The sequence below is a fragment of the Hoplias malabaricus genome, chromosome 4 (genome assembly GCF_029633855.1).
Source record: "Hoplias malabaricus isolate fHopMal1 chromosome 4, fHopMal1.hap1, whole genome shotgun sequence".
In the NCBI taxonomy this organism is placed as follows: Eukaryota; Metazoa; Chordata; class Actinopteri; order Characiformes; family Erythrinidae; genus Hoplias; species Hoplias malabaricus.
In genome coordinates, this window is record NC_089803.1 from 14,211,343 (window position 1) to 14,236,034 (window position 24,692).

Here is a 24,692-nt window from a genome sequence, read left to right on the forward strand (position 1 = left end):
CAAAATATAGGGCTTAAATATTGCAGTTGGGGTACAAGGAATCAGAAGAAATTAGCATCTTTATTAATGCCTTCCTGTTTTTCCAATAAAGCTTTTGAAGCTCACAATGGATTCATTAATAGCCCTTAAACAGACTAAAAGAACATTAGAGAGGACCCCAGATAAATGTAGCTTCCCTGGACCCAAAATATATGCTTTTATTCTCGAACTTTTATTTTGAAAATGCGCCGTGTTTCGGCAGTGAGTCGGACACAGGGTGGTCTTCTTTCAGCCTTCGTTTCAAATCTAAACCTGCTCCAATCACCAGCTCCACCTCCGCTTCACCGTCAGAGTGTGGTTTATAACGTTAGTGTTCACCAGCTCTGGGCTCGAGGTCAGAGACGAGAGCACGACAGATAACAGTGAGGGGTCACTACAGCTCTGAAAGAGGCCTGTATTTAACCGTCAGTGAAACAGAGGAGGAGCTGAGAGTCGGTGAATGTTAACATCGGCTGCGTTCAGGTCGTGAGGAAGCGCTCTCTCTTACCGTGTCCCAAACCGCACACTGCTGCACTGAACAGTGGGGAAATATACACACACCACCCTCAGCAGTGCCTCTGTAGTGTGTGAGGGTCCACAGCCTCACTCTCTAACGTTAATGTGAATCTAACACTGTTCCACATCGTTATAAATGCAGTACTTTACTGCCTCATCTACATAGGAATCAGCTTAGAGCTAATACTGTGTGTACGGGGTGGGCTTTGACTCAGTGAATATGTCCCCCCCACATTGTGAACGCCCCTGCGGTCTGCGGTCGCCCTCTCCGTGTACACTTACTAAAACCAAGGTAGCAGCAAATTAAAATCTTGCTGAGCCTGAGAGTTCCTGCTGCCTTCCCAGAGCTGGACGGTTTTAGTACGAGGCTCAGTTGAGACAACTTTGAAATGAGGAGATCATCAGGTTCCTCATGTTTAATCAATAAAGAGCGGTAAAGTACTGACGGAGCACTGTGTACTAGTGATTAAAGGCATCTGGGTCACGGGTGGAGGTCAGCGTATGTGGGCAGTGGCTCAAAGACCATAAGAGTATCTCTTGTCTAAAGTAGAGACGGACCAGAAGATGTTCTCACCAAGTTTTTACAAAGCATTTCTCCATAGTCATTTGCTGCTGGCAGTTTGATTTTACCTGGAAGGTCATCTTGTCCATTCCTCATGGTTGGGCACACAGTGTCGCCGTCCAATCTGCTGAAGTCCAGCTCTGGAGAAGAGAAAACAAAACACCATTCAGTGAGTACACTTGTGAACATGTGGCCAACATTTCTCCTGAAATAAATGACACTGCTGCAGTAACAGCCTCTGTTTACGGCTGTGAGTGTTTGATGGCATCCATGAGGGCGTTAGTGAGGTAGGTCAGGTGGCGAGGGGGAGGGGGGGCACGACTACTGACGTGCAGACTGACCAATTAAATGTTTACGGAGAAGGTTATCGACCAATAACGGTAGCTCTACAGTCAGACCGTCCAATCAGAAGATTGTAGGCTACTTCACCACGCCCCCTTCTCACTCAAGTGAACCAATCGGAGTAGGGGAGGGCGGGACTAGTTTGTGAACAAAACCCTTCTCGAAGTTCTATGTAAGCTCTAGAAAAACAAAATCCCGGACGTTTGTGAAATTCCGCCCGGACATGTCCGGGTAAAAGAGGACGTCTGGTCACCCTAACTGAAGAGCTCAGTCATGAACACCTCCCCATCCCAAAGATACCGGAAGGAGACCCACCACTGCGAAAATCACCGTTACCTCACTCCATAGCCCAACGTATAGGGTCCTCCTACCTCTCCGGTTGATGCCAGGCTCATGTGCAGCTGCTTCAGATTGCCCCATTCTTTTGGTTAATGAGTCTCTGTGTAGCAACAACGAGTGCACTCCTGAGACCAATAAGACATCGGTGGCATTTCAGAAAGGTGTTATGCACCGAGAAACGACACCATGACACTGAATGTGGGGTCTTTGGTCAACTTCTAAAAGATACGAGGTAATAGCTACACACCCCACTGTGTTACATATCATACTGCCATTTAATACCGGTAAGTAATACATGCCATTTATTCATTGATCTTCTGTATCTGCTTCGCCTTCCTCAGTGTCACGGTGGGTACAAATCTGAGCTGGAATCATTGGGCACAAGGCTGGACAAGTCCCTGGTCTAAAGTCATCTGACTGAGCGGAGAGGACCTCTATGTGAGTGGGATCCTGAAGGCTGCATCTTTTACTTAACTACATCATACGCTGCACTACTGTAAACACACTGTACGTATTTATATATCATCGCTGTCCAAAGAAGATCTTTTCCCATTCACCTCATTAACTTTAAATGGAAGTCAATGTAAAAAGATTTGATTTGATTTTGGAGCATTCCCATTGGTCCGTTCTCACGACATATTCACAGCTGATGTGTTCTGATGACGTAGTAAACATCTACAACACGGAGATACGTGTTTTTATTTAGACAGCGGTGATATATATATGTTCTTATTCACCATCTACATAAGGCATGTATTCAAATGTATAAATAAATATTCATATCTATCTCTCACCCAGAGTCTCACCGGGAGCAGCGTGACACACAACAAAACAACTGAACGTCAGTCACTTTCAGTGGGAGCTGTGTGAAGTGATGGGGCTGCAACTTTATGCAAATTAGGAGCAATGTGGTGAATACCAATGGGAGGTGAGCAAGGTGTGACGTGCTTTATCTCCACTACTGCCCAGTGACTCTCCGTGAAACCATGGGGAACGTAGGTTAACTGGAGTTCCCGGAACGCTTGCAGTCGATAAGCGAAGAGAGACTGGGACAGCGAAAGGTGAGCAGTAAAATAGTCACAGCTGGTGTGTTGGCAGGGATCGGAGAACATAAACACGACTAACGCTGGGACAGATCCTCCCTCCAAACACAGCGGCCTGGTGTTGTTCGCAGGCCGAGGTCCTGAAGGATTGGTTATTGATCTGAGCGTGACGGGGCTTTCAGGAGGAGCTGGTTGCAGTGTGTCTTTTCATTTTCTTTCTATCTGTTGCTCTTTTTTTTCTTTTCTTTAGAAGGTCAGTCTGACAGCTGCTGCAGGACCATTTCGTCTTCATTAATCCGTCAGCTCGCCGCAGGGAAAACAAATATGACAACCATCAATCAAACAGGGGCCCTGGGAGAGTCAGCACAGATAGAGATCAATTTACCGTCTTTCATATTCCGTGATTTATCCCTCCGCCAGTGTCGCCAGCGCATCCCTAATAAACCTGAACGCAGGAAAGCTGCCAGTTGTCCGTCTAAAGACACTTGATATTAAACGTTATGAAGAAATCCCTTGTCCTGCACATGTGCACGTTAATGTGTTTATTAGGAGTCAACCCACCAACCCACACACTGTGAGACAAGACCATCCACACTGTTTTCTGTCATTTGCAGACTGTGGTCCACTTGTTGCTCTGCATACTTTTCCTTGGTGGGCTATTCTGAGTCCAGCAGTGACACTGAGGGGTTTAAACTCCAGCAGCACTGCTGTGTCTGATCCACTCTACACCAGCACCACACACACTAACACACCACCACCACGTCAGTGTCACTGCAGCGCTGAGAATGATCCACCACCACATCACACCTGCTCTGTGGGGGTCCTGAACATTGAAGAACAGGGGGAAATGGGGGTAATAAAGTATGCAGAGCAACAGATGGACGACAGTCTGTAATTGTACAACTATAAAGTGATCCTGTGTGGACAATGGAGCTGAGAGAATGGACCGTGAGTGTCAATATAGTGTTCCTAATCCAGTGATCATCAGTGTGTGTGTGTGTGTGTGTGTGTGTGTGTGTGTGTGTGTGTATCCTTCCAGTTGTCAGCATTGTGCAGTAGTAAAACTGTAAAGAAACACATCTGGAACTGTTTTTTCAAGCCTCAGACGCCTGAAGTAAACAAACCCGGAGGAAAACAGAGGACTTTCCAATTCATCTTTATAGTCTTTCCACTAAAGTGAGCGGTTTAATCTGCACATGCCCCCAGCAAGCCGGCGAAAAGCCTACCATTAATGTAAATGAGTCGCCCATGCACACACACACACACTAACACACACACTAACACACACACACATACACACACTAACACACACTAACGCAGACACTAAACATTATCTCCATGTATTGTGGGGACAATACACTGACCTACATTTATTCTGTGGAGAATTACTGTAACCATAGCGATCCCTACTTCTTGCCTAACATTAACCCTAAACGTACCCTAACCTTAAAACACACTTTCACCTTAAAATTCAATGCTTTAGACAAAAACAATGTGTCCCTACAATGTGGGTGTGTGAACAGATGTTGGTCCCCACAGCATGAGTAAAACCTGAAACACACACAGCAGCATTAAACAGCTTATCCCTGTGTGTGTTTATCCCCTTGTGAGGACTAAATCCCTCCCAGGATAACCAAAGCATCAACATTTAGTAGTTGTGGGGACGCCTTGTGGGTTTTTTAGGCCTAAAACACCTGACGGTGCAGTTCCAAAGTGCAGCCGGCTTGTTTTCCACGTGTTTGTGGAGGACCACCCACCGCCGTTCACACTGCACACTCCTATCAGCCCAAAGACTGTAGGCACCTGCTCAGACAACACTCCCTCTGACAAGGAGGGGTATGAGTGGGGAGTTCCCAGTTTGCTGCAGTAAGAGCATCCAGACTTCTAGAAAGACCCGATGTCAGAACAGGACTGGCCCAGGGATTGTTCCCCCCAGGTGCTAATCTGTCCTCACTCCCTCCTTTTCTTTTTTTCTTTTTCTTCTGCTGTAAAGTCTCTACGTTGAAGGCAAAAATTATTCTCAGGATGACGGCATTATTTAAGAAGGAACGACTTTGTGAACAGTGAGAACTCCAGAGCGGCAGGGGCCTGTCAGAGCTTTTCCTCCCAATGTTCAGGGGCTTGAGGAATCATCAGCAGAAAGATTATCTGTCATAATCTTACAGTATCAAGGGCTATTTCTGTCCAGTTCAGCGGTCAGCTTTAGAGTCAGTGTGGAGCAGCACATAATAGTAACGGCCTGATTTGGAAACACTAGGTCTCTGCAGATGCTACCCAGCGCTATCGTCTCTCTCACACAGTCTTTATCTGTTTGTGGTCTACTGGCTATTTTTGTTTTATACATTAATTACAATAGCAGCCAAATATAAGGAGCACATGACAGTGGAATTACAAACTGTGGCTAGTGGAGTAGCTAATCAATCAGAGCTGTGTGATAGTAAAGGCTATTCAGGGGGTACTTACGTGCAAAAGCAGGAGCACACAGCATCACTACGAGAGCCAAACGGCTCACACACCCCATCTTCACCCACGACCTGAGAGAGAGAGAGAGAAAGAGAGAGAGAGAGAGAGAGAAAGAGAGAGAGAGAGGGTTACACTTTTCTTTACTGGGATAACATCACATGCCATGCATTTACATAGTTTAATTTCATTTGACTTCATTCCATAAAGTAATCAATCATAAATCTGATAAGTATATTAAGCTGAAACAGTCTGATTGTGGAACTACCATCTGGATTTTGAACTATAGTCTGGTTATTAAACTACCATCTGGATTCTGAACTATAGTCTGATTATTGAACTACCGTCTGGATTTTGAACTATAGTCTGATTATTGAACTACCGTCTGGATTTTGAACTATAGTCTGATTATTGAACTACCGATTGGATTCTGAGCTATAGTCTGGTTATTAAACTACCATCTGGATTTTGAACTATAGTCTGATTATTGAACTACTGTCTGGATTCTGAACTATAGTCTGATTGTTGAACTACCGTCTGGATTTTGAACTATAGTCTGATTATTGAACTACCGTCTGGATTCTGAACTATAGTCTGATTGTTGAACTACCGTCTGGATTCTGAACTATAGTCTGATTGTTGAACTACCGTCTGGATTCTGGACTATAGTCTGATTGTTGAACTACCGTCTGGATTCTGAACTATAGTCTGATTGTTGAACTACTGTCTGGATTTTGAACTATAGTCTGATTGTTGAACTACCGTCTGGATTCTGGACTATAGTCTGATTGTTGAACTACCGTCTGGATTCTGAACTATAGTCTGATTGTTGAACTACCGTCTGGATTCTGAACTATAGTCTGATTGTTGAACTACCGTCTGGATTCTGAACTATAGTCTGATTGTTGAACTACCGTCTGGATTCTGAACTATAGTCTGATTGTTGAACTACCGTCTGGATTTTGAACTATAGTCTGATAGTTGAACTACCGTCTGGATTCTGGACTATAGTCTGATTGTTGAACTACCGTCTGGATTCTGAACTATAGTCTGATTGTTGAACTACCGTCTGGATTCTGAACTATAGTCTGATTGTTGAACTACCGTCTGGATTCTGAACTATAGTCTGATTGTTGAACTACCGTCTGGATTCTGAACTATAGTCTGATTGTTGAACTACCGTCTGGATTTTGAACTATAGTCTGATTGTTGAACTACCGTCTGGATTCTGAACTATAGTCTGATTGTTAAACTACAGTCTGAGACTGTGAGTCTGTGATTCATTCATCATCTCATTTGAGTTACTGTTTCCTGAAAATTAATAAATATTTTTCATTGCTCTTAAGTTTACTCAATATAATCCCTGTATGATCTGTTTACTATCCTGTATGTGTTTTTTACCCATGCCTCTGTATCTCATTTCTTTGTTCTGTCTGTCTAAACCAAAACAAGACACGAGTCTAGCAGACACAGATTCCATCAATGTAAAGCAGATTTAAACAGTGATAGAATAAGGTAGAAACTAAAGTAGAATCTTTGAATGTAGCCCTCAGAGATTCTCATAGTGCAGAGTTCTGTGTGCTGTATCTGTATGTAGGGGTAAATGGCTCTGGCTTGTGTCGGTCAGTATTTCAGGTCTCTGTAGCTATATCTGTAGGACTAAACAGCTGGAGCTAATGTGTATCAATATTTCAGTGTGCCGTAACTGTATGTAGGAATAAACGGCTGTAGCTGGTGTCCATTGGTATTTTAATGAACTGTAACTGTATGTAGGAGTAAACGGAAATATCTTTCTCAGGTCTCAAATAAAACTGAAAAATGTCCAACTGTACATATGTGCAGATGGAATGTGCTTGGACAGGAGATTTTATAGGTGTCTTTAAAGGCCCAGCACTTGTAACTCACTCTCTCTTTATAGTTACTCTGTAGTTTTAAAGCTTCAACCTCCAACTGCTTCCCTCAATCCAGGTGTTATGATGGAGGGATGCTTCCTGGCACACTAACTAATACTTTAGACATAATTACAAAGCTGCATGCAGAGAAAAAGATGAATGTAAAGTATGTCAAAGTGAGCACTATCACAGACTTGAGGCTGAACCCAAACCTGGGTCAGTATCCTCCACGGCTGATAAAACCTATCCATCAAAACGGTGACAGCAGCAATGGAGGCATTGGGGAACAAATAAAAGTGAAATAGTTTTACCATTAGACTATATTACACCATTTTTTGATTTTCATTTCACAACTCATTTGATATTCAATAACAATATTCTGCAAGCAACTAAGCAGAGAACATAGAGAACATACCCATGTTTGAATGGAAAGCACAATCCATTTAAGCCCTTAAATCGTCAGGAAGCCAAACATTTATATCTTTTTAAATATAACAACATGCAGGTTGTATTTGTAATGATCTAATTACTGAATATTAAGCATAAGGAGACAACAAGAGTATGACTCAAATAACCTATTCTGTCCTTTCTGTTACTCTCTTGATACTCTTTTTGAAGTTAATGTGATATATATATATAAACATGACTGAACCATTCCAGTGCATCCAATAACAAAGCCAACATGTAGCTTCTTTTACAGGTAGGAAACACTGCAGTACCCTGACCAACATATTTAAAATATAGATTAATAAATATATTCACTGGGCATTAAGAAAATTAAAAAAAACAAAACAAAACAAAAAAAAAGTGTTGCCCTAAAACCATTCCCTGAGGTCAGAAAGGTCAAGGGTGTGGAACTGACAGTACTAAAATCATAATGAGATCTTGTGAACGGTGGTTGGTTATTGCCCACTCCATAAGCATAAAAACCAAGGTGGCGATCCCTGACAATCTCTCCCTGAGGACAGAGGCTGGTTCTTTATTTTCTTTGGCCTTTTACTGGCATTTGATAAAACGTTCTGCCACTTTAATTTTACTTTTAGGTAATTGTACTTCTAAATAAGTTCAGAGGTAATTGTTCACTGAAATTTTCATACAGTTGGAAAGAGCTGGAAAGCACTTCCCTAACTCATCTGAAAACGTTCTTTAAACCATAAACACAAAAGGTTCCTCATCAGATAGAAGATGTATTTAATGTCGTTCACACTCCTTCATTTACAGTCATGGCATTTGCCAGAGGACTTACTCATCTTGAGCTGCTTAAACCTATTAACATGGTACAGAATCAGTCAAAAGTGGTGTTAAGTTTCGTTCACTTACTGATATCATGGTGTACCCCCCAGACTAGGCAATGAACCCCGGCCTCCTAACCTTCTCCCAAGTTTGAAGGTTGTTGTGTGATATAATACACCACACCAGCTCTTCAATACGGTAAAATCATTGCTAAAGGCCGCTGTCTTACCATGTGGTGCTGAAGCGGTGCGGGGTCATGTCCGCAGTGCTGAGGGATGAGGCCGAGGTGAACAGGAGCTGATGAACCTTGTGAAAGAGCAGCAGCAGCAGCAGCTGGAGCAGAAGCAGGAGAAGAAGAAGAAGAAGGTGGAGGAGGAGGACAACTGCTGGGTTTCACTCTCCTTTCATTACCACAGTGAGTCTGAGCGGCTCCGTACAGGGGCCACTGCAACGCGGCCCCGCGTTAAAGCAGGCCTCCTGCGTCCCTATTGGCTGAGAGGCTGCCAGGGGGAGTTGGCATGAATTTACGAGAGTTTCCTTAAAGTTAGAAGGAGGGGTGGCGCGCATTAACGGCCCCAGGGCACGGTGTCATCTGTGGCCCTCTACACTGTGTAATAACACACAAGCCACAAGCCGTAATTCTGCTAATGGTTAGCTGCACCATAGGGGAGGCCCCCAAAACAGACGCCTAAACAATGCAGCAGGAATCCAGCAGGACTCCTGCAGAAATCCCTGTTAAACAAGAGTAAGAAACAGTTGAGTAAGCATCCAGAGAGCACACCGAAGAGTTAACCCTATTCCGTTAAAAAGCTGATGGGTTATTCACGCTGAAAACACCACAGAGGCTCTTAAACATGTTGGTGAACAAGAGTGAGTTTGATAAAAGAAGCTTAAACCAAGCTAAATCAGCCCACGATACCTTTTACAGATGCTGTATATCATTGCTGTTCAATTAAAAACATGTATCTCTGTGTTTGTCGATGCTTAGTTTACTGCATCATTTGAAAATTTGAAAACCTTTGAAAATGTCACGATGAATCGACCAATAGAAATGCTCCAAAATGGACTCATGACTCCATTTAAAAAAAACGTGTTTTGCTGTAAAACCCATAGCTATATTTTACATGTAATATCAGTGCACTGTGTAGGGAATTGGACGCAGACTTTCTGAAAGTGCAGAAAGAACGCTAAAGAAAAAGCATCTCCAATTGCCTTTCTCTCCACTGGTATCTGTCCATTTTCATATTCTTTGTTTTGGATTCTTAACCTGGCTTTGCTGTTTGTTTTGTTTTAATTAGTATGTTAGTTGATATATTTTTTTCAGTGTTGTGGTTTACATTCTCTTTATTCTTTTTTATAACACTTGTTTCACTATATTTTTCATCAGGTAAAACTACAGAGTGGGCGCTCTCCTTTACCGCTTTTCCCCCAACGAGGAACCAGAACTAAATTTGGAACTGCTCGGCACATTTCCACTGACATAAACTGGTTCACAAACCAGAGAAGTTCATTCTCACCTGGAACCAAAGAAGAGTTGGTTTTTCAGCGCTAACCATGTCGTGGCCTGTGGATGTGTCAAGGTTCAGTAACTCAAGAAAGACCTCAGAGCCTCAAACACAGTGTTATCGCCCAGTGGAGCTGAACTGGGTCATTTATTCATATAAATAAATGATAGGAAATAAAACAGGAACATGCTCTGTTTGTGTGTGCTTCTGGGGCTGTATTTGGCGTGACACCATGCTCATTGGTCATAGTAGCAGCTCTGCATTGGTTATGTTTCTCTGCTGGTCACAAGCTCAGCAGGATTCCTCTAAACTTGGCAACATTTACACAGTGTTATATCTCACTCTGGTCTGACTCCACGGTAAACAAAGAATAACCCTTCACGTCATGACTCTGATAGTTTATCTGTGCCTTTTATTCAGCCACAACCATGCCCCCCCCCGGTGGCGTACTCCTGGGTCCCCTCTAAACATGTAGAAACGCAGGCCGATTCACTGGAAAGAACAAAGGTTCCAAGAATCAGGAACCGATTCAAGAACCCAAGAGTTCTTGGTCTGTGTGGAACCAATGCTTGGGTGTAGTGACAGGGAAACTGTACTGAACAAATGACACTCTCTGTCAGATGAGACTCTGAGGTCAGTACAGACCCCAGGGCTCGGGGTGTGACACAGATGTCCAGCTAAATCTGCCTCTGTGGTCATTACTGGGCTTCTAACAGCGCATTGTAAGTGCAGCTTTCATTAATTCCTTCAAAGAATGCAGTTCCACTCTTCCACAGCCTAACACTGGGAGGCGCTACACCCCTCTGGCTCACATGTGGCATTGAGCATAGAGAGCTTAGAATCTACTATTCCTCTTTGTATTTTGGTGCCATTGGTGTCAAATCTTTGCACAGACTCACACTGTAAACTGGATGTACGGCATGTTTAAGGGAGTAACGTTTAAGTCAGAGTGAGTGATGAATTTATGACAGATCTCCTGCCATGAGCATGATCCTCCTGAAGGCATCCGTCTCTGCCGCACATCAAATGTGATGTAATTGATGCCTTATGAGAAGATTTAAGGCGCACCTGTTTCGAGGCCTACGAGAAACCCACCCTCCTGCATTTTCATCTGCAGAAATATGTAATTACAGACATCTTTAATCCTGGGACGAGACTCTGACAGGCTCATTTTTCATTTCGACATCACCCACCAGACGATAATGAACCCTGTTTCTGTGCAGTAAACAGAAAACCAAATCAAAACACGACACACACAGCGCATTCACTCTTGAGATCTTCAAGGTTCCTGGGAAACCTTGGAGAATGAGGTTGAGCAAGTGTCGAATGAGGACTCTTCTGAGAAGGAGGATTTGATTGCTTTCGATGATGCAAACAAGCTTAGTTCTGCACCACAAACATCACTCCATCCCTGCGTTAGCATTCTGTTACATAGTAGATACATTTCCTGATATGGCAACGTTTACACGGCTGCATGCCACCAAATGTCACGTACTGTTGTTGTTTATATCAGTTCTAGCAAAAGAACTGGAACAATATTATATTGTAAACATAAGACTAATTACAGACCTGTTTTCCTGTACAAAGTAAATAACAGTAACGTGTACTGTCCATTGTTTGGGAATGAATGCATCCAGCCACTGTCCAGTAAACGTCCAGATATTGAGTATTTTCTTTTGAAGAGTTTCAGGAGTAAATTATTTCACCTTGAATATTTATGAATGGCGCCCCCTCCAGAGTGTATTCCCGCCTTGGGCCCAATGATTCCAGGTAGGCTCTGGACCCACCACAACCCTGAATTGGATAAGGGTTACAGATAATGAATGAATGAATAAATTTATGAATGAGTTAAACAACTAATAACTTACTCGGTTTACAGTAGATTACTGTACTGTTAAAGTTGATAATGGTTTTATTCCGGTGTTGGTACGCAGCCATGGCTCTGTGAAGTGCCTTTGTCAGAACCCTGTGTCACTGGCTGAGGAACAGTCCTGAAACATCTGGAGGGGTTTGGTCCGTGGAGAGGCCTCTGAACGTTGAAAAGCATTAAAAGAGAGGAGGATGTGTAACATTGATTTATGTTTGAAACACCTCCACGCATGAAGATGAGGACAGGATAAATGACCTCAACAACATTCAATACATCTCTGCTCTCAGCTCCCAGACTCTTTTAAACAATTGAACACTTAAAGCACCCCCCACTCACACCAAACATAATCAAACATCATCAAAGTGCACACTTCAAGGAGGGATTTAGGGCTTAGGGCAAGAACTGGGACGAGGAAAGCTGGCAGACAGCAAAAAGTCCTGGACATTTTTTTGGTGATTTAGAATTCCAGCCCTTCCCAAAAACAGGACATATCTGGGGAAAAGAGGACGTATGGTCACCCTGTGCAACACTAAACTACTTGAGTTACAAATGTGTTTCTGTGTACATTCAAACAGTGAAACGTACAAATAACTGTTGGTTTCTTTCTCAAATAAAGAGAGGGTTAGCATGTGTACTGTACTGGTCCTGTACTGTACTCTCACCCTCAAGTCACGGCAGGATGCATGGTATCATTCATTCATTCATTCATTCATTCATTAATAACATCCAGATCGGGGTCACAAGGTGTCCAGGGCTTACCCAGAATCACATGAGGCCAGTCCTGGACAACACACATCAATTTAACTCAAAAATAAAGAAAACTCCCTGCAATGGTGCATCAGAGTTCTGCTTCCTAATTAAAGGCACTGAAAACATATCCCTATTTAGTACCTTTTATCTGCAGTGGGAATCAGTGAGAGAGAGTGTGTGTGTGTGTGTGTGTGTGAGAGAGAGAGAGAGCGAGAGAGAAAGAGAGAGAGAGAGAGAGAGAGAGACTTTAGAAACTAAAAAATAACTTGTGATGTTAGGTCCCATGACTGCAGTGCATCTCGTGATGATGACGTTTGTTCCTTTTCTTCTCCCTGTGTTTGTTTTTATCTATTTTTGAGGACCAACTCTCCACAGGATAATGATGATATGAACATATTGTGCTTTTGCAGAGATTAGTCTGCTCTACAGCCTTTATCAGACAAAAGACCCCAGAAACGATGATTTACTTTCTGTTGTTAAAGTGTGTGTGTGTGTGTGTGTGTGTGTGTGTGTGCGTGTGCGTGTGTGTGTGTCTGGTAAAAAAATCCAGAGGCTCAGAGACTACACAGAATTTGTGTGAATATAAGTTCTTGTGAATTTAGCAGAACAGCTGAAATATTGTAAATGGGACATAAAGCAATTCATTAACGTGGGGATCTGGAGCCCACCAACCAACACACAGTGAAACAAGACCACCCCGCAGATTGTCTGTGTGCTGCCTGAGTCTATAAACGTGAGCCTTTCTGATTCTGCTCTGCTTCTGACGTCAAGTGCAGAGACTTCAGAATGGCCCCGCCCCCTCGTCTGAGTCTGTCCAATCACAGCGCTGGAGCCATGTTTCTGTGAGAGCGCAAAAACGAGGTTAAACGCAGTGAAACTGACACAACAAGCGCGAAGGAATAAGAGCACGGAGTAAAAACGGAGAAGAAAGAGAACAGAGTGAAAACAGCTAAAAACCAGAGCTTCTGCTCCTCGCTTCTCACTGCTGTGCGCTCGGGGTCGGGGTGAACAGCGAGCGGCTCATTATCATTTAAAGGAACAGGTGCTGAAAGTAGCCACTCTGAACAGGGCTGTTTAGACAGGGGGAGAACACTGCTGTGGGGCTTGATCCTTATGGTGTTTTGACCAAAGTACAGACATCACATTGTCTGTGCTCCACTCTGAAGATAGGGAGAATATGGCCTCTACATTTTTGACGAGCTTTTAAGGCTTAATTTTTAAAAGCTTAGCCAAGTTTTCAAGAAGGAATGATGCATGTGACTATTGCTTTAATTCCTAGGGAGCTTTTTTCATCAGCATTTCACTCTCAGAAATATTCCTCACCCTCATTATCTTCATTGTTACCTGAGTCAGGTTATACGTATGCAAATGTTTCCTGTGAGATCCAGCTTCAGTGTCAGGATATAAATCAGAAACATCAGCCTGGAGGTGATCAGTCATCGCTCACAACTGCCTGGTTTGTGTGTATGTGTGTGTGTGTGTGTGTGTGTGTGTGTGTATGAGACAGACAGTTCTCTCTGCAGCCTGTGGATCAGAACAGCTACTTCTACAGCTCTACCTGAGCAGAAGCAGATGTTACAGGGACCTGGAGAACCTGAGCACTACTGAGAGGTCTCAACATCATCATCAATTCAGTCTGAGAGCATCCCAGCTAATGACATTAGATATTTAGTACATCCTTAAAACATTTTTGCAGTTGCAAGGACATTTCAGACACACACATATACACACACACACACACACACTTTAACCCACATGTACATATCTTTTGCTTACAGACTTCACTACAATTGATTTTAAACATTTTAATTCATACAATGATACAATGTTATATTGAACGAAGCAAATAAAGTAATATCACATTTACAACTGTTAAAATTGACATGCATTATGTACATCATTCAATTGTCTTGCTGCCTCCAACCCCCACCCCACCCATATTCAATAGCTCCGATCCCCCTCTAGTTATAGGTCCACTGAATATATCTGAGTAATCATTGGGTGCAAAGTTTCACACACTCACCCAGTCACTCACACACTCACACCTGTGGACAGTGTCACACACTCACCCAGTCACTCACACACTCACACCTGTGGACACTGTCACACACTCACCCAGTCACTCTCACACCCACACCTGTGGACAGTGTCACACACTCACCCAGTCACTCAGCAAAACAGATTTCAAAATCAATCTCTCCTTTAGCCTGTTTATGATTTTCCAAACCAAATGCTTCATTCTATAACCTAAAGGCCAGAATGCGACTGCTGCAATATAAATGGAACACACAGTTCTCTTAAAATGCTTCGGCACCTAAATTTGACTGATGCAACATTCAAGGTGCAACAGACTGTATTGTTAAAATAATAATAATAATAATAAATCTGTGGAAGAAGTTGGAAAGATGGAACAACAAGTTCTCTTTAGAAGCTTTGTGTTTAGAATAGAAGTTATGCACAATTGAATGTATAATTGACCATTGTATTATTATTAGAGAGAGAGAGAGAGAGAGAGAGAGAGAGAGAGAGAGAGTGTGAGAGAGAGAGAGAGAGAGAGAGAGAGAGAGAGAGAGAGAGAGTGTGAGAGAGAGAGAGAGTGTGAGAGAGAGAGAGAGAGAGAGAGAGGAGAGAGAGAGAGAGAGAGAGAGAGAGAGAGTGTGAGAGAGAGAGAGAGAGAGAGAGAGAGAGAGAGTGAGAGAGAGAGAGAGAGAGAGAGAGAGAGTTTGGTTTAACCAGTGTAGCAGGATTTTTGATTTGCCTGCAGTAGATGTCTGTGGTCATAGCAGCGAGTGTATAAACAATACAACAGAAAATAGAATTAAATTAAATACTTCTATGAGCATTTATGTGAGTTACCCAGGTTCTTTCTGATAAATCTGTTCTGTCTCATTGTTATTTATTGTGACTGTTGAGCTGTTTGGTTGTCACTTGCTTTCTTTTTAATGTTTGTTTCTAATGAGACTGCCTCAATGTGTTTTTGCTGTATTTTTTATTCTATTCTATTTTTCCAGCTGGGTTTACTTCCCCCATTCATTTTTTATGTTTGTCAGTATTGTGTTCGCTTGTTTATTTGTTTATTTATTGGATTGCATTTCTAATTAACATACAAAATCAACAATTAAAAAAACAACAATGTTCTCTTACAAACCTGTTTGAAAAATACCCTGAAACAGTGCATTAATAACAGTCCTGTCTATTACAAAATTACATTTCTTTATTATTATGTAGTTTCTATAAATATTGGCCCTATTTTGATGCCATGCTTCTCTCATGGACAACTTGCATAATGTACAGTATGTCTGCTTTCCAAACGCCACACGTCTGTTTACTTCCGCCTAGCACCCATCTCCTCACCTGTTTCATTAGTTTATATTAATTTTATACATAGTATTTTTTATTATACATAGTGTTTTTGCTATTGTAGTGTATTTTATAGCATATATATATATATATAATATTTATAGTATATAACAAAAAAAATAATATTTTAAGTGACGATTAAGCGGTTAGGCTAACACTAGTGTGCTAAACTGCGTGAGCTTTCACTCTGCGAATGCAATTAAATATTTTAACAAGTAAAACAGAATATTTTCACTGTCCAATTAAAAACATGTATCTCCAAAAAGCTAACTTTTCAGGAACAGTAAAAACTAAACCACAATTATACCCAGTACAGCTCAGAAAAGTAAACATACCTGGGATGCATGTCCAAAATATTTATATGTAAAATGAAATTGTGTTTTTTATTCATTCATTGTCTGTAACCGCTTACCCAGTTCAGGGCTGCGGTGGATCTCGAGTCTACTTGAAATCACTGGGCGCAAGGCGGGAACACACCCTGGTGGGGGCGCCAGTCCTTCAGAGGCCAACACACACTCACACCTGTGGACACTTTCCAGTCGCCAATCCAACTACCAACGTGGAAACAGGAGCACCGTTTTTTGCAGCTATTCTCCTTAAACACTGCTGTTATGAATCCATGTATTAGCAAAAGCAGAGTCTATTATTACTATACTTGATCGAAATTGTGATTAATGAAACATGCGGGGAGATCTGAAGGGTAAGGATAGATAGATAGGCAGAAGTAAACAGATCTGTCGTTCAGGAAGAGGACATGTCACTGTACATTGTGCAAGTTGTCCATTTTTGTATGATATATTTTGGCTGTTTGTGTTGTTTTCTTTTACTGTCTTGTTCTATTAGCTCAATTCAGAATGTGTCAAATGCGTTAGAGATGTAGATCAGAAATTAAATAAAACATGGGTAAAGACATTGAAGAAAATCTATATTCAAAATGTATTAAAATAAACAAACCAAAACAAAAAAAATATTCGGGAAAGCGCACTCTGGTAAACGAAAGACGCGCGAGAAGCGAGAGCTGAATGATAACCATGGCAACAGCGGCAGCACCAGCGGCGACTGTTATTTTTCAAATTGCTTGCTTTCAGCACCCGTTTTGAGACACGATCCGCCTTTGCTGTGCTATGATCGGTTAGTCGTATCTCATCCACAGCGTTTGCCACGCCTCCTCTCTACTTAGATTGGCTTTTATTTAATATCCCTAAAAATGCGTCCAATCAAAATAGCTTGTGTGAGCACAGCGGCCAATCCTATCACAAAGGGGGCGGGACGTTCACGAAAAGGGGTGGGTTTCAGGGAGGAGAGAATAACGGCTTTTTCAGTCAGAAAAGAAAGTGGCTGTAGTGCAAAACGCAGCGGCTCGCCGTGATACGAAAACGAGACGACAGACGCTAAAAACCGCCACCGTTCGCCTGTTCAGGGACCAGCAGACGCCACCAAAGCTTAAATGACAACAGGAAAAGGGCTGGGAGACGGAGTCGTGTCGGGTAAGATGATACAATGCTCATTTAAGCTTTCATTTTAATCCCTTTTTGTTCATGGCGGAGACAAATGCTGGAAATATAACGTTATAAACAGACGCAGTGCTTCAGTGCCGTGCGTTTGAATGACTCTCTCTCTCTCTCTCTCTCTCTCTCTCTCTCTCTCTCTCTCAGAGCTGGATTACACTCACTGCATTGAGCTGAAACACACAGTCATGAAGTGACTCCCCCGGTTGTGCTCATGTTGTGGATGTGTGTGAATGTCCAGTGTTGGGATTCTGCTGTGTGGTTGTGTTGGAGGTGGTCAGTTTGCTTGCAGTATTGTATCATGATACTCAACACACATGTTCACTACACACACTATTACACTGCAGAGCCCTGCTGGTGACGTCCCTTTTAAAAAAAACAAATGAATAAACAAAAAAACCCACTTCATATTTTAACACTCAATGAATGAACTATTTAAGGATGAGAACAACATTTTAGGACATGGGATTTCAATATATACGCAGGGAAAAGAGATATGTAATGAACGAGAACGACTTATGAACAGGGTGTTTAAACATCTATGCCTCTATCTTATTAAGTTGTTCCCACTACTAAAAAAAATGTAATTCCCGTATGTTATTGAGTCACTGCCATGTTGTGTTAAACCATTCCCACACCAATTAAGTAGTTCCCACACCTTATAATTGCAAAGTAATTAAGTGTCTTGTTCGTGGGCATTATTATGTCATGTGCAGACCTTAATTTTGAAGGGATGTCACTAGCAGGGCTTACAAATCAAAATCACACACTGTACTTGATTAAATCCAGTTAGACTTGGACCAATGATGCCTTTGTAATGAGACGTGATCTAGAGTACTACTTCTGTACAGTAAAGCTGTTTACATATTGTTTATCCTGCTAACAGAATTAATTATCATCAGTTATTGTCCTATTGCCCACCTTGTTGTTGGGAATCAAGTGTCCAAACTTCTGTGGACCTGGACATCATTTTCTGTGGATATAATGTCCAGTGGAACACGCACCACCTGTGTAATGAAACAGAGTGCTCTGGAGGTACTACACATAAGCCCAAGTGCGTTTTTTCCAATGCTAAGTGTTGTCTAGAACGGTATATCCCCCACCCCAAGCTAGGGATATGCGGTATCCACATTTTTCATATTGTCATACAGTCTCAAAATATGAACACTGCGTACGGCTTTACCGTGTTCACTGTTGGGCCAAGTGAGCCTCATGCCTGTGAGTGTGGGTCAATTGTAGGGTTTTTGGTGCTGTGCAGTTCAACTCAGCAAATTCGTAAGCACAAAATCGGCTGAAGATTCTTCTGAGCATTTGTCTGTTTTCAGCTTCAGTCTTCTCTCTTTTAACCCAAACTCAGAACTCAACTCACAGCTGTGGTGGACTACTGGGCCTGTGTTTTTTCCTCACCTGTTTCCATTGTTAAATATGACGTATACATTAATACCGTACACTGCCCAACCTTAGCCCCAGTTTTGGGTTGTTGAGCAGTGAAGCTCTGTCCAGCACCTTTGAGATGTGTGTGATTGGTGAATATTGCCCAGAACTAATCACCCAACATCAGAACCTGCCTTCACTAAGGTGTTTGTTGGTGAATACCATCAAATCCTACCAGAGTGGTTCAGGCTAAGTGTTGGATGAGCCACATAGTGAAAATGCTTGGAGAGATACAAGCTTGTTTTCTTATTCCTCAGGTATTGTTTCGGTCAAGTGTGCCTGTGGCATGTCATTTGGGTGTAGCGTTCACTGTGGGCAGATGAGGGGATTGACATTAGCTACGTCTCTGAATTGACCATATGGGATGTTGGGATGTGCATGCTGCCAGTGTAAAGGCCAGGCCATCTGTCTCGCCCCAGCTTAATATCACTGTGTTTGTCCAGCGCATGATGAAATGATAAGAGTTATGAGTGTAGGTCAATCATAACACTAACATAATGCATCCATAATTTCTTTGGAGCTTTGCATATATAAGGTTTGGGATTCGTGGCACCTCAGGACAACAGAAATCCAAATACTTTCTAAAGAGTGAATTCAGCCACTTTATGTGGACACTACCCATTAGCACAAGCCGTTTGTTTATACTCCAGTAGAATAAGTCTAAGGTCCCCATGCTTAATACCAACAGTCAGAGGGATATAAAGCCTCTTATCCTTTGGCTTTTGGAGTGATGGCGCTCCAACCAATACGTAGTGAGCTGTCTATGTAGAGAGCATTTTAAGTCATGGTGTGTGCGCTCCTGACACATAGGCTGTCCCAATTCTTAGACACCTCATTATGCTGCCTACAGAGATACCTTAATCAGACGAATTTTAAGGCAACATCGAACCGATCATCAGCCCAGGCAATTCCATGATGCAATGCAAGCACAATTCCTGTCTATTTCCCTTGTCTCCCAAAGCAAAAATAATTCAAATTGTAATAAAATTGGAACGAATAGACTTCACCGTTGCTGAAACGCTGTGGTGACACTAGCCGCTGAGGTAAGTTTACACCTTTTGCGTGCAGTGGGCTTGAAAAAGCTGCGACACTGTCAGCTATGTCAGTGTGGTTGATGTGGTACAGTGGTAACACCATTAGCTCCCATGTGAGAGAACTGGGTTTGATTCCAGGTCTGGGCAACCAGTCTGTGCTAACACCAATAAGAGCCCTTGGGCAAGACTCCTAAACACTGTGTTGGCCTACCTGTAATACCAGTAAACCTGTAAGTCGCTCCTGATAAGAGCATCTGTATGATGCAAATGTAAAAAAATATATATATGTCAATCTGCCTCATGAGGACAGAAGTCTGTTGCCAACAAGAATTTCCTACTTGACAGCTGTATACATAGCCAGTGCCTAATTAGGCAGCTCACTATTGCTTCGGGGCAGACTTATTAAGAGATCTAGAGGTCCGCCAATTATTATATATTATATGCATTATATATTATTAATGCACGCCATATATTAAATGCATTGCTGTCAGTGTTTGAAGCAGAATCCCTGTGCTTTGGGCTCACCGTAGGTGATTTCTTTGTCATTGTATTGAATTGTCTCCTGTTCTCGTGGACGTGCGACTCGTGTCCAGAGTTCTGCTGATTTTCCAGCTATTTTTAAACCGAGTGCAGTTCGAGCACATTGCGATGTCTGAACTGCCTCAAACTGCTCCCTTCAATTCAAGAGCAGTCAGAAACTCAGGCTTGCATAATGAAGGGAAAATAAATCTGCCCTGGCCCACCATCTTTCACACAGGGAAAATTCATGTGGATGGGAGGGGATAGAATTTTTACACCGACCCAAGGCTGCATATGTGACTCTGTGCTAACTGTTCATTCACCTTGAATAAGCCAGAAGACTGACCTCTGATTGAGAGGAAAGACAGTTTAATATGCAGAGGCTGGCATAAAGCAGGTTCAGCTGTTGAGTTCAATAAGATGATTTTACAGTCTGCCTTCCTTTGATTGAAACCTTGTTTCAATCAAGAACAAAGTTTTACTGAGATGGGAACGAGAAGTACAGGAGAGTGATTACAGAATCATGAGCAGGTCTATAAAAAGAAGTCCTGAACATATAAAACCAGACCCGATGTGATTAGAGAATTCAGCTACTTTTAAAGAGGACGTGTTTTGAAAAAAGGTGCCTATCAATGTGGGGATCTGGAGGCTATCCATTAACTTGTGAGGTACGACCACCCGGTCAGTTATTCGTGGGCTTCCCAAGTCAGAATGCATTTAGTTCTATAACCAGTTTTGATTCTGCTCCACTTCTAACATCAAGTACTGAGATTTTAGAACTGCCCCTCCCTTGTTTTCTAAGTATCCAATCACGATGCTAGTCTAGAATACAAAGACAAGCTTCAACCAGGTCAAACAGACTTTTCATTAGACCCAGAACTAGATAAGAATGTGTCCCCTTTAGGATGCGCCCCTTGACGCAGGTAAAAATCCCACTTGAGTCATCATTTAAACCCATAAAACTCATCACTGTTTTTAGTTACAGTTCCAATGCCTCAAAGGTGTCTTACCCTATGTTCACACTAGCAGACAACAAGTTGCTTATGCCGTGCAGTGTTTGTCTCTTGTGGGAGTATTCGAGGCCACCCGAGGGGTTGCATGTGGGCTTGTCCAAGGCCCAAATTTCACGGTTCATCCAAGACACAAAACAGTGTCTGCTACTTTATTCCATGTTCCGAATTGTCCCTGTATATGTGCAAATATACGTTACATAAAATATATGAAACACATGTACACCTTTTTAGGCAAAGGGGATGGGAGTGTGGAATCCCAGTGCCTTTGGGATGAGTTTGAGGGGCATTGCTCATCCAGTACCTGACTTGAATCTTGTTTGGCTGAATGATATGAAATTTTCAGATTATTGTTTCAACATCAAGTGTAAAGCCTTCGCAGACGTGTAGAGTGTTGGTTCAGTTCCCCATTAAGCAGCTTATATACATATGAGAGTGCACTACACATGGGCTGCAGTCACATGGCATTGGCACCATTTTGGGGACATATTGTCTGGTTTTAGAGAGCAGTACTAATGTAAACAAATGAGACAGATGGATACATTTATCTATTATACAACTCCTCTCTCTGTGCTGGAGTGTTTTACAACCCCCAGAAGCACAGAAGCCCACCTCCTCGTTTAGCATTTTTGTCATAGGTTCTAATGGAAAACTATTAGCATGTCAGAGTTTGTCTGAATCTGAGAGTTATTCACACATGGATTATAGACAAGTTGTTGTTGTTTGTGTCTAAGAGACTACAGACACAAGCCACATACTCCTTTGTCTCATTCTTCCCCTCCTGTTTACAGGTACATAATTTGACCCCGCTGTCCCTGGGCTCTCAGTGTCTTATTGAGATAGTTTGTGTAAATTATTTCTCTGGTTTGGCTTAAAGTTTAATAAGGCAGTTCTCCTTGTCTGAAAGTATGAGTTACCAGTGACAGATTTTTCTCTGCTACAGTGACGCCAGGTTGAGGTTGAAAAATCCAAATGTCTCCCTACACCCTTCGTAGGGCACGTATTATTAGTTTAATTATCTGTGATGTGCACTATGTAGGGACCAAGGCACTATTTTGACTGACACAGATGAACCGAGCTCTGTTTACAAATGTGATACCGATATATGAGTCAGGGATCTATATTTGTATTTCTTTTATTTTAACGTCTAAATGAGGACTAAGTGTTGACAGAAACAATAAACAAATTAAACAGTTTTAGTTTGAGTTGTGTGTTTGAGTAATGAGTAGGTTACCAATATGGCAGCTGCTATACACGGTGGCGTCAGCTGCAACTCACGCATATTCTACTCAGTGGTCGGGCAGCAGAGATTGTGTGTTGTTCACTGTCCGAACACACAGGATTGTATTTGCAATAGGTGTTGTATACAGTTGGAGTTGGACTATCAGCACCTTCATTCAAGCTTTCTTGGCTTCCCTCTGACACATTGAGTAGCATGTGGAAGCTATACACATATTGGTGTTCTCTGTGCTTGGTTGCCATGTCATGGTGAGGGGGGGGACCTACAAAACAGGTTTGACAAATGACAAATGGCTAACACTGAAGGAGATAAGAGGAAGCACACTGAATGAAGAGGCTTGTTTATAGGGTGATTAGGTGGTTAGGCTAAAATCTGGCTGTGTTTTAGGCGAAAACCTTTCAGAGTTCTATCTCACATCTCTCTGATTATTGATTCAACTCAAACAAGGCTGCAGTTTATGTTACACCTTTCTGAAGATTATTACCCCTGAGTAAACAAAGTCTGTGGTTTTGGCTTAAAGTTTGTTCTGAGGTAAGTTTAAAACACGAGGTTAACTTTTGTACAGAAGTACATTTAGCTGAAAGGTACACTTTGTCTGTTTACCCTAATAATCTTGTGTTTATGTTAGAACTTATCTGTGTTTACACTTTGTATATAGTAAGGGTATGTTTGCTTTGAACTTTTTATCTTCCTACTGACCTTTCTCAAAATACATTCCCAAAACTAATTTGTTCCCAAAACATAGCTCTGAGTCATAGAGAACAAAGTCTTGCATTGCCTACCTTTCGTCACTCAACATAGCCAAGAACCGCCTACTACAACTGGAAAAGGAATTTGACTGACACACAAAAGGATTCATCAGAAGTCTGTCTTTTTTTACTCCTCAAACATACTGTTCTACCTTAAATGACACAGAGCTGTTTACCGTAAACAGGCAAGAAAACTGGTTTGAAGGCTGGAATAAATGAGATGCTGTGGAGGCTGCGGGAATTTGTTCCAAAGTTGGGAAGTGCAAAACAATTTTGGGGAAATAATATGTATTTGATTTTTCTGGTCAGTATTTTCAGTGTGACTTCAATGGCAATGAATTTCCACGAAAGAAGGCCCAGGCTTGTGTTTATAACCAGAAAGATCTGGCTGTATTTTAGGGCAATGCATGTACAGCACTGGAGAGTGAGTCAGTTGTGGGTTTCGTTATGTACACAGCACAATGTTTAGTTGCCTCTAACGTGTGAAAGTTAAAAGCCCTCATTTAAAACGTGTTAATACACTGCCCTTGATGCTCTACTGCACTGAAAGACCTTCCACCCATGTACAAGAGTCTGAACTTGTAGATGAATAAAAGTGATTAGTAGATTAGACAATCTCTGAAGGGCTGTACTGTAATCTAGGCATGAATTGAAGGACACACCATGACAAGGGCATTGAGAGGTAATGGAGTTGAGAGGCTAAAAAAAATTCTTCCTTTTTTTATTTGAAGTATCGGTCAAAGGTTTGCAGTGTTGCATAATTAGAAAAAGCAGATTAAATTGAAACAAGCCAGTGGTTTGACTGAAGGTTTTAGTGGTTAGCCTCATGTGTCTCTTCTAGACATGAAGCAATGCTTCTGAAGTCCTTCGTATGGTTAGCTGTGTTTGTAACGAAACCTGTGAATGATTTAATGTAGGAATTGGTCTGTGCTGGTGGTGAAACAGCCCCTTTGTGGTTAGACACTTCTGTCTGGTTGGAACATAGCGTCCAGAGCACTGTCTAGGAACATAAAACATGACTGTGGTCATGCATCTTTAACTAGGACACCATTCTAAGTGAGAATCCATGCTTTAACATGTGACGTAGCCTATAATATCCTCCAGGAGACACGTCTTACTGTATTATGTAGGGTATAATATGCATGCTACACGCATACACAGAGGCTCAAACACACACATCCGTAAATCTGCTTTCAAATCATGCCTCAGAGAGTACCACAACAGCAGAAAATTCAGCGTTTGGCATTTGACTCATTGTCCTTGGCCTTTAAGACTTGGTAATAAAAACAAAGCTGAAATATTTTGGAA

The 24,692-nt window shown here is 42.1% G+C and overlaps 2 protein-coding genes across 3 annotated transcripts in view; one reads left to right on the plus strand and one right to left on the minus strand.

The window, feature by feature from the left end:
• Positions 1-5,341, minus strand: part of LOC136695221 (collagen alpha-3(IX) chain) — a 50,752-nt gene extending 45,411 nt beyond the window's left edge. The window contains exons 1-2 of the mRNA XM_066669149.1: positions 5,284-5,341; positions 1,165-1,236 (exon numbers count right to left, since the gene is read on the minus strand). Coding sequence (XP_066525246.1) covers positions 1,165-1,236; positions 5,284-5,341 — 130 coding nt within the window. The remainder of the gene's footprint in view (positions 1-1,164; positions 1,237-5,283) is intronic.
• An 11,884-nt stretch (positions 5,342-17,225) lies between these two features.
• Positions 17,226-24,692, plus strand: part of fam135b (family with sequence similarity 135 member B) — a 100,467-nt gene continuing 93,000 nt past the window's right edge. For both annotated transcript variants that reach the window (XM_066669236.1, XM_066669235.1), the window contains exon 1: positions 17,226-17,377. The gene's annotated coding sequence lies outside the window, so the exon portion shown is untranslated. The remainder of the gene's footprint in view (positions 17,378-24,692) is intronic.